This window comes from Zootoca vivipara, chromosome 16 (assembly GCF_965207765.1).
Source record: "Zootoca vivipara chromosome 16, rZooViv2.hap1.1, whole genome shotgun sequence".
NCBI lineage: Eukaryota > Metazoa > Chordata > Lepidosauria > Squamata > Lacertidae > Zootoca > Zootoca vivipara.
The window spans coordinates 13,357,494-13,373,410 of NC_142599.1; the positions used below are offsets into that span (position 1 = coordinate 13,357,494).

At 45.6% G+C, this 15,917-nt stretch overlaps 1 protein-coding gene across 4 annotated transcripts in view; it reads right to left on the reverse strand.

Annotated features, from left to right (window-relative positions):
* PPM1F (protein phosphatase, Mg2+/Mn2+ dependent 1F) overlaps positions 1 to 15,917 on the reverse strand; it is a 60,122-nt gene that overhangs the window by 27,985 nt on the left and 16,220 nt on the right. For all 4 annotated transcript variants that reach the window (XR_015947370.1, XR_015947371.1, XM_035098330.3 and 1 more), the window contains exons 3-6: positions 9,779 to 9,981; positions 8,334 to 8,522; positions 4,435 to 4,578; positions 2,556 to 2,649 (exon numbers count right to left, since the gene is read on the reverse strand). Coding sequence is in view for 2 of the 4 variants with exons in the window: in XM_035098330.3 (XP_034954221.3) it covers positions 2,556 to 2,649; positions 4,435 to 4,578; positions 8,334 to 8,522; positions 9,779 to 9,981 (630 nt within the window). In the remaining 2 variants the exon portion in view is untranslated. The remainder of the gene's footprint in view (positions 1 to 2,555; positions 2,650 to 4,434; positions 4,579 to 8,333; positions 8,523 to 9,778; positions 9,982 to 15,917) is intronic.

Here is a 15,917-nt window from a genome sequence, read left to right on the forward strand (position 1 = left end):
AAAATAAATGAAATAGCTTCCCTTGAAATCCTCAATTGTTTTGCCTAAGCAGGAACCTGCCGATTTTGCTTTGATTAACATTTGCTTTAATGTGCAACTTCTTTTAGGAGGGAAGAGAAGCATAGGAACACAGCACGGCTTGAAGGAGTTCCTGTGATGAACAACATGTCAGCCAAGATGGTGCAGCGAGAATGAGGACCAATATTTTTTGTGCTGTTTTCTTTATTTTTCTTTACTTAAAAAAAGAAAAAGAGTCTCTGGACGCCTCTGACTCCCCACTTCCAACAGCCTTCCTTGTGTCAGGCAGCAAGAGGGGATGGGAACTTCTGACCAACTCCCAAACTAACAGGAAGAGACTTTACGCCCCACCCTCCTGGTTCCCCTACCTCGCTGTCAAATGCCTTCCTATCTCCGAATTATGCGAGAGCCGAGAACCATAATTTGTGATAACAACAGCCATTGTTGAAGCTCCCAAAGATGCAAACTGTGGATTAGAATTGCTTGTCTGATTTTGTTTCCCCTCCTCTTGGCAGACTGTTTCATAAGCTCCTAAATTCTCTCTCGTCTCCATGGTGCAGCAGCTTCGAAGGCAGAGCAACAGCAGTAACTATGCATTCTTAATTCAGGAATCACGCCAAGCCAAACTTAGCACAAACCATGGTTTTCAAATCTGTGTCAAACCATAGGTTCCAATTTTGGCATTGCAAACCAGGGGTTGTCAGTTCACGTAAAGCTCCCTTAGCCGTGGTTTGGCATGGTGTCTTAAATGAGCCCCAGAATCCGGCTGCAATCCTCCAGCTCATTATTCTGTTTTCTCACTGCAGTGATATGAATTTGCAGCAAATGGTTCTTCCTCTTCACACACAGTTCTTTGCTGTAGGCAGCGTCATGTCTAATGTCTAATACTGGCAAGGGAGAAGATTTTCACCAGTGAGCTACTGATGAAACAAACACACCCACGTACATATAGAATTATTTTAAATGTTAAAACCCATTATTTTGCCTTTCTGTCCCCCAACCCCCGCAAGAAGGTTAAACACATAAAATATGCAACTACTAGTAAAAGCAGTAAAAGCAGTTAATCAAAATTAAGGGACGCTTCTATGAATTAGTTTTGGAAATGCCTCTGGTTTGTTTCCCCTTCTGGATTTTTTGTCTTTCTTGGAAGCTTTGGTACTTTGCTGCTTAGAATCATAAAAATCATAAAATTGAAGGGTTGGAAAGTACCCCCAAGGATCCAGTCCAACCCCCAGCAATGCCATCACGCCCCGTGCCACCCCATCGTAATCTTATAAAAGACACATTGTACAATTGAAGAGAAAAATAAAAAGGACTTCTGCCCTAAAGTTTAAAAAAGGTGTGTTAGCTAGATGACAAAAAAAAGGATCAGTGCAGTGTAGTTTAGTGGTTAGAGTGTCTGACTAGGAGCTGGGAGCCTAGGGTTCAAATCCCCACTCAGCTATGAAGCTGACCACAAGCCAGTTGCTGTGTCTCAACCTAAGCTACTTCACAGGGTTGCTGTGAAGGTAAAATGGGCAGGGGGAGAACCATGGTTGACACCCCCAGTTCCATGGAGGAAAATGTGGGGTATAAATGTAATAATAAAAGAATTAGAGCATGGTGGGAAGGGCTGGGTGATATGTCGCCCAAAACCATGATATCATGATATGTCCGGAAGTGCGCCCGGAAGTGCGTAGAAGTGACTTCCGGTGCCGGCACGGCACCAGAAGAACATGGCCGCCGGCAGGAGCTCCGTAATCCAGGGGAATACGGGGTATTTTGCTATTCGGGACACCTGCGGGAAACGGTAAGAAAATACGGGGAAAACGGGGTACTTGGCAGCTATGCACTCAGCATTATAATCAAGATTTCTCAAAAATTGATCTAGGATATTTATTTATTTATTTATTAAAAATTATATTATATTTGGCCCTAAAAAAGCCCCCCCCCCACACACATTTTGCAAAAAGTTATCAAGTGAAGAGGGGAAACAATCCATGACTTCTCAATAGGAAGCGCATGCTTGGGCCATTTGAGGAGGCACAACTATAATAATAAAATAGTTTTACAGATGCTTCGAGGAAAGAGCTGCAAGAGCAGTATTCTTCAGTGTGCACTGTCAGGTTTGTGTTGCTATGGCAATGTACCACATGGAACAATTATTAATGTAGGTGCAATAACGGCAGCGACTCAGTCCAAGGTTAGAAAAATGCTGCAGTGTCTGTTGGTAAGAACAAAACAAATGGCCTTGTGCAGTTAGGATATGGCTGCTTTTCTCTTGTTCGTTAAGATTTCCACAAAAGCCCTGCAGTATCAAACTATTCTCCCCTGTGTGTGTGTGTGTGTGTGTTTTTATGCAGGTTACTTGTGAAGTTTCTAGCTGTCAAGGCTGTGCTTTGAAATAACTTCCAAACTGATGCGGAATGCAAAGTTGTGAACGGTGGTAGAACAAACAACAGCCGCCCCATCACACTTACATGCTGACAATATTTCATTAGAGCTAAATATGGTAAATGAACACATTAGTGCTGTTGTTCTTCAAGAACATGGCTTACCGATAGCTCTGGAAACAGCCAGGGTTCCATTGACACGCCAGCAGTCCATGTAGATAAGGCAACCTCCTAAGGTTTCTATGCGTTGTCTCTCATCCTAAATAAACAACAACAACAGCAAAAGCTCACTAAATCTATATTGTAGTTGTAGGTGTGACAGGCACAGGAAGCACAGTACCAAACAGCCTAGGGATGTAAGGAGGCAGCAATTTCTATCCTGCCCTGTATTCATTGCAATCAGCGCTGTTTCCATTCTACTGCAGATCAACGTCCGCTAAAAGCTTATTTTAAATTTGTATGTTATTTTATTACTTATTAAATTTCTATACCGTCCTTCATCGTAGGATCACAGGCCGGCGACAATATAATAAATACCATAGTATTACAGTGGAACCTCGGTTAGTGACGAACTCGGAGAGTGACCGCCGTGGACCCGGAAGTATTTACAACCAGGTTCCACGTGAGTGGATGCGCAGAAGCAATCTGTGCAGTGCGTGCGTGCGCAGAAGCACTCTATTGATGCTTCGCGCACGTGCAGAAGTGTGCCTTCGGCGAGCGACGAACTCGGGGAGCGACTGGCTCCCCGGAACGGATCGTCATTGTAAACCGAGGTACCACTGTATAACAATAACCCAGGCTGCTTAATTCTGCATCAAGCTGAGGTTTCCGAACAGTCTTCATGGGCAGCCCCACATATAACATGTTGCAGTAATCTAACTTAGAAGTTACCACAGCATAGATGACATAAGTTAGACTATCCCTATCCAGATACGGTTGCAACTGGGTCACCAACCAAAGCTAATGGAAGGCACTCTGTGCCACATGACCCTCAAGCAACAGCAATGGATCCAGAAGTAACCCCAGGTTGCAGATCTACTTTTCCAGAGGGAGTGTAACCCCAACAAGAGCATGCAACCTTCCATCCATCCAGTCTAGGGAACCGCCCACTAACAGTACCTTAAGTCTTACCTGGAATGAGCTTCAGTTTATTGGCTGTTATCCAATTCATTATTATTAATCTCACTATTATTAATCTCTTTATTTTGGCATGGTCCCTTTTATCTTACAAAATAACTGGTATGTTTGGATTTAGAGGAAATAATATTAATAATAATAATAATAATAATAATAATAATACTTATATCCCGCCTATCTGGCCGGGCCTCCCCAGCTCCCAACAGAATATTATACCCCGCCCATCTGGCTGGTTTTCCCCAGCCACTCTGGGCTGCTTCCAACCAAATATTAAAAACAGTACAGCATCAAACATTAAAAACTTCCCTAAACAGAGCTGCCTTCAGATGTCTTCTAAAAGTCAGATGGTTGCTTATTTCCTTGACATCTGATGGGAGGGCGTTCCACAGGGCGGGTGCATAGCTGCCAAGTTATCCCTTTTTTAAAGGGATTTTCCCTTATGCTGAATAGGCTTCCTCGCGAGAAAAGGGAAAACTTGGCAGCTATGGGCGGGTGTCACTACCGAGAAGGCCCTCTGCCTGGTTCCCTGTAGCCTCACTTCTCGCAGTGAAATAAAAAAATTCCTTCAGTAGCACCTTAAAGACCAACTAAGTTTTTATTTTGGTATGAGCTTTCGTGTGCATGCACACTTCTTCAGATACAGTGAAATGGAAGTTTCCAGGAAGTTCTCGCAGTGAGGAAACCAACAGGAGGCCCTAGGAGCTGGACCTCAGTGTCCGGGCAGAACGATGGGGGTGGAGACGCTCCTTCAGGTATACTGGGCCGAGGCCGTTTAGGACTTTAAAGGTCGGCACCAACACTTTGAATTGTGTTCGGAAACTTATTGGGAGCCAATGTAGGTCTTTCAGGACCAGTGTTAAGAGGCCAAGAGCTTTGTGGGGGAAACCCAAAGAATTGCAGTAGTTACCTCTCTCTCTGGCTTGTGAGGTTCCATCAGGGTTATAGCTTTCCCTTGCTGGACCAGCATTACCTGTGAGTCGCCAAGCCAAGCTATATGTAACTTGCTCCCAACAATCAAGGCAGCCACACCTGTGCTACCGTTGCGCAGCTTCTGTAGAGTTTGGAGAGAGAGAGAGAGAGAGAGAGAGGGAGGGAGGGAGGGAGAGAGGGAGAGAAGGGGGGAGGGAATGTTATAAAGAGCCTTTAAAGGATGAAACGTAACTGTGTGGGGAGAATTGGTGCTCATTATTTAACCATGCATCAAAGATCATAGGAACTCTGTTAGCGATGTAAAAAGCATTACAGTGAATTCACACTAGCCTTTTGTTGCTATTGTTGTGATGACTTCTATCCGGTTGTTCAAAACATGTCAAGAAATAAAAGGCAACTTAGTTATTGTGTGCCTGGATGACATCTTCTCCCAGCAGCTTCATGTAGATGGTAACAAGCATGGCGGACGGGGGGAAGAACAGAACTCTGAGACATGCTATAGGCCGATAAATGTTTCGCTACCATCTTCTGAGATTGGTTACCCAAGAAGGAATGCAGCCACTGTTAACGCTGATCCTCAGTCCCAACCCAAACAACCAATCCAGAAGCACAGCATGGTCAACGAAATCAAAAGCTGTCAAGAGATCCAGAAAGACCCCAACATCCATCAACGTTGGCCTAAATTAAACCTTTCACCTCCTCTCATTTGTGGACGCCCACTCCTTCCCCAGTGTAAGGCACTAATCAGGGCAACCAAGGCCGTTTTTGCCCCAATTTTGAGCCTAAACCCAGACTGGAAAGGATCCAAATTATCTGTATTATCCAACACCAGGGGTCCCCAAACTTACCCGGCTTCGGTCCGGTGCCCGCAGCGCCAATCGCGCAGCAGGCCGGAGGGCGGGGGAGCACACAGGAGCATGCGCCCATACGTGTGCACACATGCTATTTTCGTCGCACTTCCAGGCTGGAGGAGCGCCAGAAATAGCTTGTGCCCATGCACATGGGCCTCCTCCGCCCCGGAAGTGCGCCAGAAATGACGCTTGTGCATGTGCACAAGCTATTTCTGGTGCTCCTCCGACCCGGAAGTGGGCAGCTGCACCATGCTGCTAAGAGCGGGCGGCGGCAGCGGGTGGAGGTTGTCGCGGGCCGGATAAAAGAGGCCTTCGGGCCGTATCCGGCCCACGGGCCGTAGTCTGGAAACCCCTGTCCAACACCACTCATGTATTCAAAAACTATTGCAACAGAAGATGCTCCTAAAGATCTTGGTTTGTTTCTATTAAATACAGTGCTGGCAGTAATACCCTTTTCGATAAGTGCTTTCAAACATCTATTACAATCAACCATCGCAGTGGTCGACGTGAGAAGGTACAATCGGATAGAGAGATAGCTTGCATTAACATAAATTATAAGCATTAAATATTAAAACAAACAAACAAACAAGAGGTTTGCAGTGTATTCTCAGAACAATGTTGTGAGCTGTATTCATCAAGTGGGGGCTGGGGTGGTGATGGCCCACTCAGGAATATACCAAGCCCCTCTCTCTGAACGATCAGGTTTAATTTAAAAAGCAAAGTCTGTCGCACTTTTCAGATGGCACAAAGTGTGCTGGCTCACTATGTAGTAAAGCTGTTCCTGTTTTCCCGAGTTCTGATCAAGGAGGGTAAAGGCAGAATTCCCAGAGTGGTTAAGCAATCGAGCCCTCTTCCAGGGAACACTTGGAATTGTAGCTCTGTAAGGCAAAGAAAGGCCTCCGAACAACTCTCAGCACCTACAGTTCCCAGATTCTTTGGGGGATGCCATGACTGCTTAAAGTGGCATGACACTGCTTTAAATGGATAGTACAGATGGGGAGAGACAGAACTGTCGTCACAGACAGAGAGAGGGAATTCTAGCCACATGGGGGCAGTAGAGGAGAATGGTTGCAGTAATTAATGAGAAGAGATTTTTGGTGGCTGAGCCTGGTATAGTTAGATGAGTGAAGATCAGGGGCAGGGATATAAACACACACACACACACACCGTGTTGTTTCCAGTGTTTTAACTTTGTAGATCTGTTTTGTGAGAACCACCCAGGGCACAATAGATGCATGTCAAAATAAACAAATAAAATATATTGGAAGGAAAGCTACTATTCTGCCTAGTAAGGTAAAAGGTAAAGGACCCCTGGACGGTTAAGTCCAGTCAAAGGTGACTATGGGGTTGCAGCGCTCATCTCCCTTTCAGGCCGAGGGAGCTGGCATTTGTCCGCAGGCAGCTTTCTGGGTCATGTGGCCAGCAGGACTAAACCGCTTCTGGCGCAACGGAACACCATGACGGAAACCAGAGTGCATGGAAACGCCATTTAACTTCCCGCCACAGCAGCATCTATTTATCTACTTGCACTGGTGTGCTTTTGAACTGCTAGGTTGGCAGGAGCTGGGACAGAGCAACCGGAGCTCACCCTGTTGCACGGATTCGAACCGCCGACCTTCCAATCAGCAAGCCCAAGAGGCTTAGTGGTTTAGACCACAGTGCCACCTGCTCCCTAGCGCTAACTGCCAGTCTGGCCTCAGGAAAGTTCTGGGCATTTTGTGGTTAAATGATTGTGCTTACGGATTGTCCCTTTATGTGCATAGGGAGTGTCAAATGGTAGTTGATTAACCTACGTGAATGTCCACCTTGTTTCTAAACAGCTCAATTAGAGGTCTGGATTACGCTTCAACGTTCTAAAAAGTGCTCTATTTAGTTGCAAACCAATGTAGTTTTGATTTTTTTAAAGTAAACAGCTTGCATACATGCTTGTTCAGAAAATATACAAATTGCATAGCAGGAAAACAGGTTTTTAAAAGCACTTTCCCCTTGCTATTTAAATCACTTTGATTTGCAACCAGTCCATTTCAGTATTGCCGTATTTTGGAATGGCTGGCCCACCAAATCACCTTGTAATCTACATTACTATGCTTTACAAGTTTCCTCACTTACTCTCTCTCATACTTTGCTACCATTCAAACAAGAGAAACCACCCTGCCTATAGCTTAGGTTCCCAATTTACCTGAATTAGAAAGAAGGAATTGGGTACAGCAGCCTAGTCCCAGATGCTGCTTCTCCTATTTCTTGGCATATGCACTGCAGCCCATCATTCCCCGGATCCTTACATGAGTGTCAGTGAACAGAAAGTAACCTGGATGAACCTACTGGGCTTAAAAAAAAACCATGGCTACCCCTCTGGAAAGACCCCAACATCCATCAACGTTGGCCTAAATTAAACCTTTCACCTCCTCTGATTTGTGGGCAGTGATTCTTAGGCAAAAGTCTATTAAGTGAACCAATAAATTATTTACCCGGGATTCTCTGCAACGCTGCCGGGTGCTCTGAGCTGCGGAGCGCTCTGCGCGCTCCAGTAGCTGGTTCCTGGCGGCGGGACAGCCGGCCTCCTCGGTCGGGCGGAGGCGAGGCCGCTGGCTCCAGCCCTCCGCCTGGTGCAGCCGGGCGCTCCGAGCGCTCGGCGCTGCGGAGCGCTCCGCTCTGCAGCAGCCGGTTCCGGGCAGCGGGTTGGCAGGCCTCCTCGGCCGGGCGCTCCGCACGCTCACCACTACAACAGCAGCCGCTTCCAGCCCCCGCTGGCTGGCTGGGTCTCGCTGGCTGCCTGGGGCGCTCGGCGGTCTTGCTTTTAAAATCCAGTCACTTAAATAGGATCCCAGACTAATTCAGCAACATCTTACTGCCAGTAGTGGCCATTGAGGGTGTTAGTTTTCATACACGGCATGGAGGTATGTCTTATTTTCGGGGTATGTCTTATCTTTCGCAAATGCTTAAAAATGCTGCCATGGCTTACTTGATGACTACGTCTTAAAAAAGGGGAAACACGGTACTGCGGTACTCGCCTCTCCCCACTCACCTCCCTCCTGGCTTTAGCAAGGAACATTTCATCTGTTTTCTGGAAAGATTCCCTCAAGGCCTCCACCGGGTTCTTCAGAATGTCTTTGTGATGCGCCACATTTACGTGCAAGTGAGCAGCTGCATAGTTAGCCGCATCTATTCCTCCATGACCATCAAAGACGGCAAAGTACGCTCGGTCCACATCATCCTTTCGGAGGCAAGGACATGTAAAGAGAAGGCAAAGATCATTTTCTAACCACACGTGGATTCTTCTGTGAGTGTATCAGAATGGCCCTACTGGGCTGCAGAATTTTTTTAGTGATAATTTCATTGCTATATCTCCCCACCACCACCACCATAAACTTCTTTGTGGTTTTTCTACACTCAAGCGGCATATAGAATTTTAATGAAATAAATAAATAAAAGGTCGAAAAATAACCAATACCTAGAAGCCAAAGCATAAACAGTAACAAGACCCAGGATAAAAAATCCAGTACAACAGGTGTGCCACTTTGCTGTGCAACAGGTTGCTCAAATCTATTGTGAAATGAAATCAACAGCGACCTGCTTTTGCATATTCTTATGTAGCAACCTTCTGCTGGTGCAAAACATTTGGCCAGTGGAAGAGGTATACCACTAAATGACGTTCATTTAGCTGCACTACATTGGTTACAACCCACTGTCTTGCACAGGACATGTACCTAAAGCTGCCTTTTCATCTCTTAAGCAATTTTCCTGAACCCCACTCCCCAAATCACAATAGTTAGAACTAGTCCTTGCCCCCCCGGGGGGGGGGAGCAGGGATTTTCAAGACTCAGATTAATAAATTTATTACGTCAGAGGATTAACTTAGCAAATAGTTAAAGATTGGTGTGCTCAACCAATGCCTATTCTATAACAGATTGCTCAAAGAACAAGGCTCCCTTCAGATGTCTTCTAAAAGTCAGATAGTTATTCCCTTGACATCTGATGGGAGGGCGTTCCACAGGGCCCTCGGAGCTGGATCTCAGTGATGGGGGTGGAGACGCTCCTGCAGGTTATGGTGTTGTGGGGGCACCGCCCTCTTTCACAGAATCTATAGAATTGGTAGTTTTGGAAGGTACCCCAACGGTCATTGATCCAACCCCCGTGAAATGCAGGATGATAGCTGGCCATCTAACTCCTGCTTCAAAACCTCCAAGGAAGGAGAGCCTACCACCTTTCGTGGAATAGGTTTCACAAACAGACCAGTAAACAGTGGTCGAAACGGAAGCCACAGTGGAAGGCTACTTTTTCCCAACAGACTGATCTGGAGCATTATGATGGAAGTTTAGATGGTAACATGTATTAGTTCACTTATTTCAAAATGCGCCGTGCCAGCCCTGCTGTATCCCTTTGCCCCTAGCTCATTCCTGCTGAGTGGCTCTCTCTGGACTTCTGTCCTGACGCCACCAGTGTTCTCTCACCTGAGCCCTAGAAACTTACCGTCAAGCCAAACAGCTGATTAAATTCTGGGAGGGAAACATGCCTGTCCTCCATTTTCCGGCGGGTATTACGGGTTGCATGGATGGAAACTTGGAGGTAGCGATGAAGCGGCTTCGGCGGCGGCGGCGGCTGCTTCTGCCACTTGCAGCAAACGTCCCAGAGTTTGTTAAAGAAGCAGCGCTGCAAAGGGCCTGCATCCAGCACTGCCATGAAAATATAATAATAATAATAATAATAATAATAATAATAATAATAATAATAATAATAATATTTTTTTATTTGTACCCCGCCCATCTGGCTGAGTCTCCCCAGCCACTCTGGGCGGCTCCCAATCGAGTGTTAAAACAATACAGCATTAAATATTAAAAACTTCCCTAAACAGGGCTGCCTTCAGATGTCTTTTAAAAATAGGATAGCTGCTTATTTCCTTGACATCTGATAGAAGGGTGTTCCACAGGGTGGGTGCCACTACCAAGAAGGCCCTCTGTCTGGTTCCCTATAACCTCACTTCTCACAAGAAGGCCCTCGGCACTGGATCTCAAAGAGATTTCATCTTTGGGGGCTTACATTGCATCCTTTGGCTTTCTCCTTCAACCTGCCACTGATTGAGGTTTTTCTCATCTGTTTACTTACCGTATATTCCGGCGTATAAGACGGCTGGGCGTATAAGATGACCCCTAACCTTTCCAGTTAAAATATAGAGTTTGGGATATAGTTGCTGTATAAGAAATACGACCCAGCATATAAGACGACCCCCAACTTTTGAGAAGATTTTCCCTGGGCTAAAAAGTAGTCTTATACGCAGGAATATACAGTACCTAAGACACTGCACGATTTTAATAAAACAACAGCAATGGTGTTTAAGGCTTCTCTTCTAATTAAGGACTGATTATGGTTGTGTTGCTCAGCACAGGAGACAGGGAAGGCTCCTCCTGTTTTGCTACTTGAGACAGAATGGAAATTGTCGCCTTCTGCCCCCACTCCACGGGCATTCCACAAAGCATTGTCGCTTGCCTTCTCTGCCCTAGGGTCATTCTGGTGGCGGTGGCGGAAACTGTGAGGTATGTGGAGCTCTTGCACTTCTGCCGCCTGAGGTGGGCGTTTCATCCCGACTATTCACAAAAAAATTACGATACGATTGCGTGATACGAAAGTTGTGCTTCTTGCTGTTAATTTCCCCAAGATGCTGGTTGTTTAGAATAGGGCGAGGGGTATACCACAGTATCAGAGGGAGAAAACCGACAACTGAGTTCCCTCTGCAGGACGAGACCAGCTGCCATTGGCCTCCTCCACTCCTGCACCTGCCTCCTTAAAAGTAAACATTTCACTGGACATAACTTCGTTATGTATTAATATGAACGTGCTGGTGCCAGAAATTGTTTATTTTGCTTTTCCCTTCCCATTCATTCTGCCTTATTGTATCCTGTCTCAGATCACAGGCAGAGAAAGTGTGGCCATCCACATGTTGCTGGGCTGCAACTCCTCCTCATCCCTTACCAATATTGACAATGCTGGCTGGGACTAATGAGAGCATTAGTCCAATAACACCAGGAGGGCCACAGGTTCTCGGCCTGTGATCCAAGCACTTTTTGGCTTACCACATTCAATAAGAAACCATTAACCGCTCCCCACCTCCAACCAGTGTGCACCAATTTGTCGTTTGTTTGTTTAAAAAAATAATAATGTGCATTTTTGTTTTCAGATGCTGAGCACACTTATGATAACACTGAAGCACTGGAACACTCCATAAATGCTTTTCAAAAGAAGAACTTGGAAAAATGTCAGAAAGCTATGCTGCCCCCTAAAGGAACTCCTCAGCATTTCACGAACTTTTTAAGGTATGCCCCCCCCCTCTCTCTGGTGCTTGATCCTATGTCTCCATTATGAAAGGAAAAGGTATTGCATGAGTGCCAGCTAATCCTAGTGCCAACTACTGTTTTGTTTTGTTTCCCCTGCTCCCTGAAAGGCAGGGCCGGCCCACCCATGAGGCAAGGTGAGGTGACGGCCTCTGGCGGCAGGATATGCAGGGGCAACAGCAGATCCTGCTGTAGATGTTTATTCCCTTTCCTCCTGATGCAGATCTTCACTCATCCCTTCTTTCCTGGCAGGGAGGGGCTTGCCTCAGGTGCCAAAAATGTCTTGGGCCAGCCCTGCTACCTGACAACCCAGCCTTCCTAGAAGCAGCTTGAAACCTGCCTAGCACCTTGCTAGCAGAGCCTTGTCCAATGGTCTGCAACCACATCCCGCATTCCACCTGAAGTCTGACTAAACAAAAAACGACAGGGCTTCAGCGTCTGCCAACATTACTCCTCCCTGCCAGCTTTGCTTGACATCTGATGGATTTTTTTTTTTTACTTACGGACTGATATGGTTACTTTTGATTTTGAATAGCAATGCCAATAATAATAATTATAATTATAATTATAATAATAATAATCTTTATTTACAAAAGTACAGATAGAGCACGCAACATGATGATAAAGATAAACGCACGCAGGCAGTCCCTAGTACGGATGCTGGGATCTGTCAATTTTAGTTCTCGTAGTTTCTCATTTCTCTGAAATTCAGTTCTCAACATTTCTGCAGCAATTTGCATTTTTTTTTAAAAAAATATTTTAAAACATGAAAATTCTTCAGCACTGTAGTGCAAACTTCTCCTAAGAAACGTATTTTTGTATGCAGTTTTGACCACATTTTTGCAAACAATTTGTCCTACTGTAATGCATTATGGCGTGCTATTTTCGTTAATCTATTCATTTTTATGTGCATTTCCACCTGATATATTCATTTGTATGGCCACTTTCCCCTAATATATGCATTTTTGTAAACACCGTTCTGTTGGAGGACTGCACTGCAAAATTAAGGCAGGTGTGGATGTTGAAGGATGGGTGTTTTTTTGGTCCTCAATATTGTTTCAAGAATTGCAAATTTGATAGATTTGTCTTTGAGTCACGTTTCTGTCCCATCCTCAGTACCGACACAGCATCCCGAAATCTAAACAGCTTGTACAGCAATTGCGACCCAGACTAGATGGAAGAATACTTTGCATAACAATGTGGCTAACAACTGTATCCAATGGTAAGGTAAAGGGGCCCCTGACCATCAGGTCCAGTCGTGTCCGACTCTGGGGTTGCGGCACTCATCTCGCTCTATAGGCCGAGGGAGCTGGCGTTTGTCCGCAGACAGCTTCCGGGTCATGTGGCCAGCTTGACAAAGCTGCTTCTGGCGAACCAGAGCAGCGCACGGAAACGCCGTTTACCTTCCCGCCGGAGCGGTCCCTATTTATCTACTTGCACTTTGATGTGCTTTCGAACTGCTAGGTGGGCAGGAGCTGGGACCAAGCAATGGGAGCTCATCCCGTTGCAGGGATTCGAACCGCCGACCTTCTGATCAGCAAGCCCTAGACTCTGTGGATTAACCCACAGCGCCACCTGGGTCCAGGCATAAACCACCAATAGCCAAGTTATTTCAGGTATTTCTCACAGGTTTTAATAGAAGAGAACAAAACTGTGCTTAACTTGGAGGGACTGGATTTCCATTTTACTGCATGTCACTTCGGGTGTCTTGCAGAAGTGACAGGCGGGCTTTATTAAAGTGAATTCTATTTATTACACGTTTCCTGCTGTAAAACAAATTTTGCTTCTGGAAAGGTTATTATGCGGCATAGCAAATCTGTCTCCTTTTCTGTTTAGTTATAGTGCCGTAGATCTAAGTGAGAACTACTGCTTTGTTGCACCGACTCCTAAACCAAGAGGGACTATTTCGAAGATTTATACATTAAGGCTGCCATTTTACGCACATTTACGTGAGAACAAGCCATATTGAGTTCAGCGCGGTTTACTTTGGAGAATAAATTTGCTTAGTTTGCACTATGTTAACTGTAAAGCAGGAAACATAGCAATGCCCACCTTAAATAATAAGCACATATTTAGGGATGGTAACGGGTGCTGCATTTAATGTGGTTCAGTCCTTGTGCAGGGACCATACCAATTCAGCTTCCTGCAGGAAACATTTGTGTGAAATTGAAAACCATGGACCCACAGGTCAACAAGGCGGCTTGAAAACTAGTATTTTCTTTGACAAAGCTTTAATTTTCACTGGCGGCACAAAGAAATATCTCACCACATGTAACTAAGCTGGTACATTGGAGTCTTGGTGGACCACAAACTTGACATGAGTCAGCAGTGTGATGCAGCAGCTAAAAAAGCCAATGCAATTCTGGGCTGCATCAATAGGAGTATAGCATCTAGATCAGGCATCCCCAAACTTCGGCCCTCCAGATGTTTTGGACTACAATTCCCATCATCCCTGACCACTGGTCCTGTTAGCTAGGGATCATGGGAGTTGTAGGCCAAAACATCTGGAGGGCCGCAGTTTGGGGATGCCTGATCTAGATGCTATACTCCTATTGATGCAGCCCAGAATTGCATCAATAGGAAATGCAGCCCAGAATTGCATTTTCAAGGGAAATAATAGTACCACTGTATTCTGCTCTGGTCAGACCTCACCTGGAGTACTGTGTCCAGTTCTGGGCACCACAGTTCAAGAAGGATACTGACAAGCTGGAACGTGTCCAGAGGAGGGCAACCAAAATGGTCAAAGGCCTGGAAATGATGCCTTATGAGGAACGGCTTAGGGAGCTGGGTATGTTTAGCCTGGAGAAGAGAAGGTTAAGGGGTGATATGATAGCCATGTTCAAATATATAAAAGGATGTCAGATAGAGGAGGGTGAAAGGTTGTTTTCTGCTGCTCCAGAGAAGCGGACACAGAGCAATGGATTCAAACTACAAGAAAGAAGATTCCACCTAAACATTAGGAAGAACTTCCTGACAGTAAGAGCTGTTCGGCAGTGGAATTTGCTACCAAGGAGTGTGGCGGAGTCTCCTTCTTTGGAGGTCTTTAAGCAGAGGCTTGACAGCCATCTGTCAGGAATGCTTTGATGGTGTTTCCTGCTCAGCAGGGGGTTGGACTGGATGGCCCTTGTGGTCTCTTCCAACTCTATGATTCTATCATTGGTAGGATAAGAAAAGGTACAGGGAAAATCCCTTTCTTGCTATGATATGCCATAATCTATTGATCCAACCCAAACCCCTGGTTGCCATAGCTTAGCAGGAAAGCATCTTCTATGCATGCATAAAGTCCCAGATTCAACCCCTGCCATGTCCAGAAAGAACGGGGAAATACCCTCAGTTGGAAAGGCATGAGACTCTTAATCTCAGAGTTGTGGGCTCGAGCCCCATGTCGTGCAAAAGATTCTTGCACTGCAGGGGGTAGGACCAAATGACCCTCATGGTCCCTTCAAACTCTACATTTCTATGATTCTACCCCTTTTTGAAATCCTGGAGAGATGCTATCAGCTGGTGTCAACAATACTGAACCAGATGGACCAATGGTCTGAAGCAGGCATAGGCAACCTTTGGCTCTCCAGATGTTTTGGACTACAATTCCCATCATCCCTGACCACTGGTCCTGTTAGCTAGGGATCATGGGAGTTGTATGCTATAACATCTGGAGGGCCGAAGGTTGCCTATGCCTGGTCTGAAGCAATAGGCAGCCTCCCATGTTCTAGGCCGATTGGTAAATATGCCCTGTTGGGCGACAGGCTTTGGAGGCATGGAGTTGAGAACTATTTCCAACTTTCTCTCCATGTGATCTTATCACTTGCTCGAGGATCCCCAACAGCTGTTTGCCAAATGTAAACAAGCTTCTCTTGATGTGACACCTTCCTTTATCTTTATGGCTCATTCAGCCCCCCTCCCCTTTTTTAAAAAAAAATTAGGGTTTTTAAACCAACTTCTGCTGGTAACTCATTCTATATGGAACATTACTGGGAGGAACCTTATTTTTTGCCAGTAATCAAGTTATTTCTGAATTTCAGGGGAAAGGATGGTTACATCCAACCTGACCATGGCTACCAGCTAAATATTGGCTGCTTACAAATTACTACGAGACACTGAGCCAGGCTTTGTGGCGCTGGGAGCTTGTTCCTGCCTTCTGATTTGCTGATTCTACTATGCCGGTTAAGTACTTGAAATATACTTGGAGTCGAGAGTGAATTTCATGCTCTTTATTCAGCTCGTAGTCATCAAGGAGAAGAGAAGAAGAATCCCTCTTTCCCCAAAACCATCTGCTTATATAC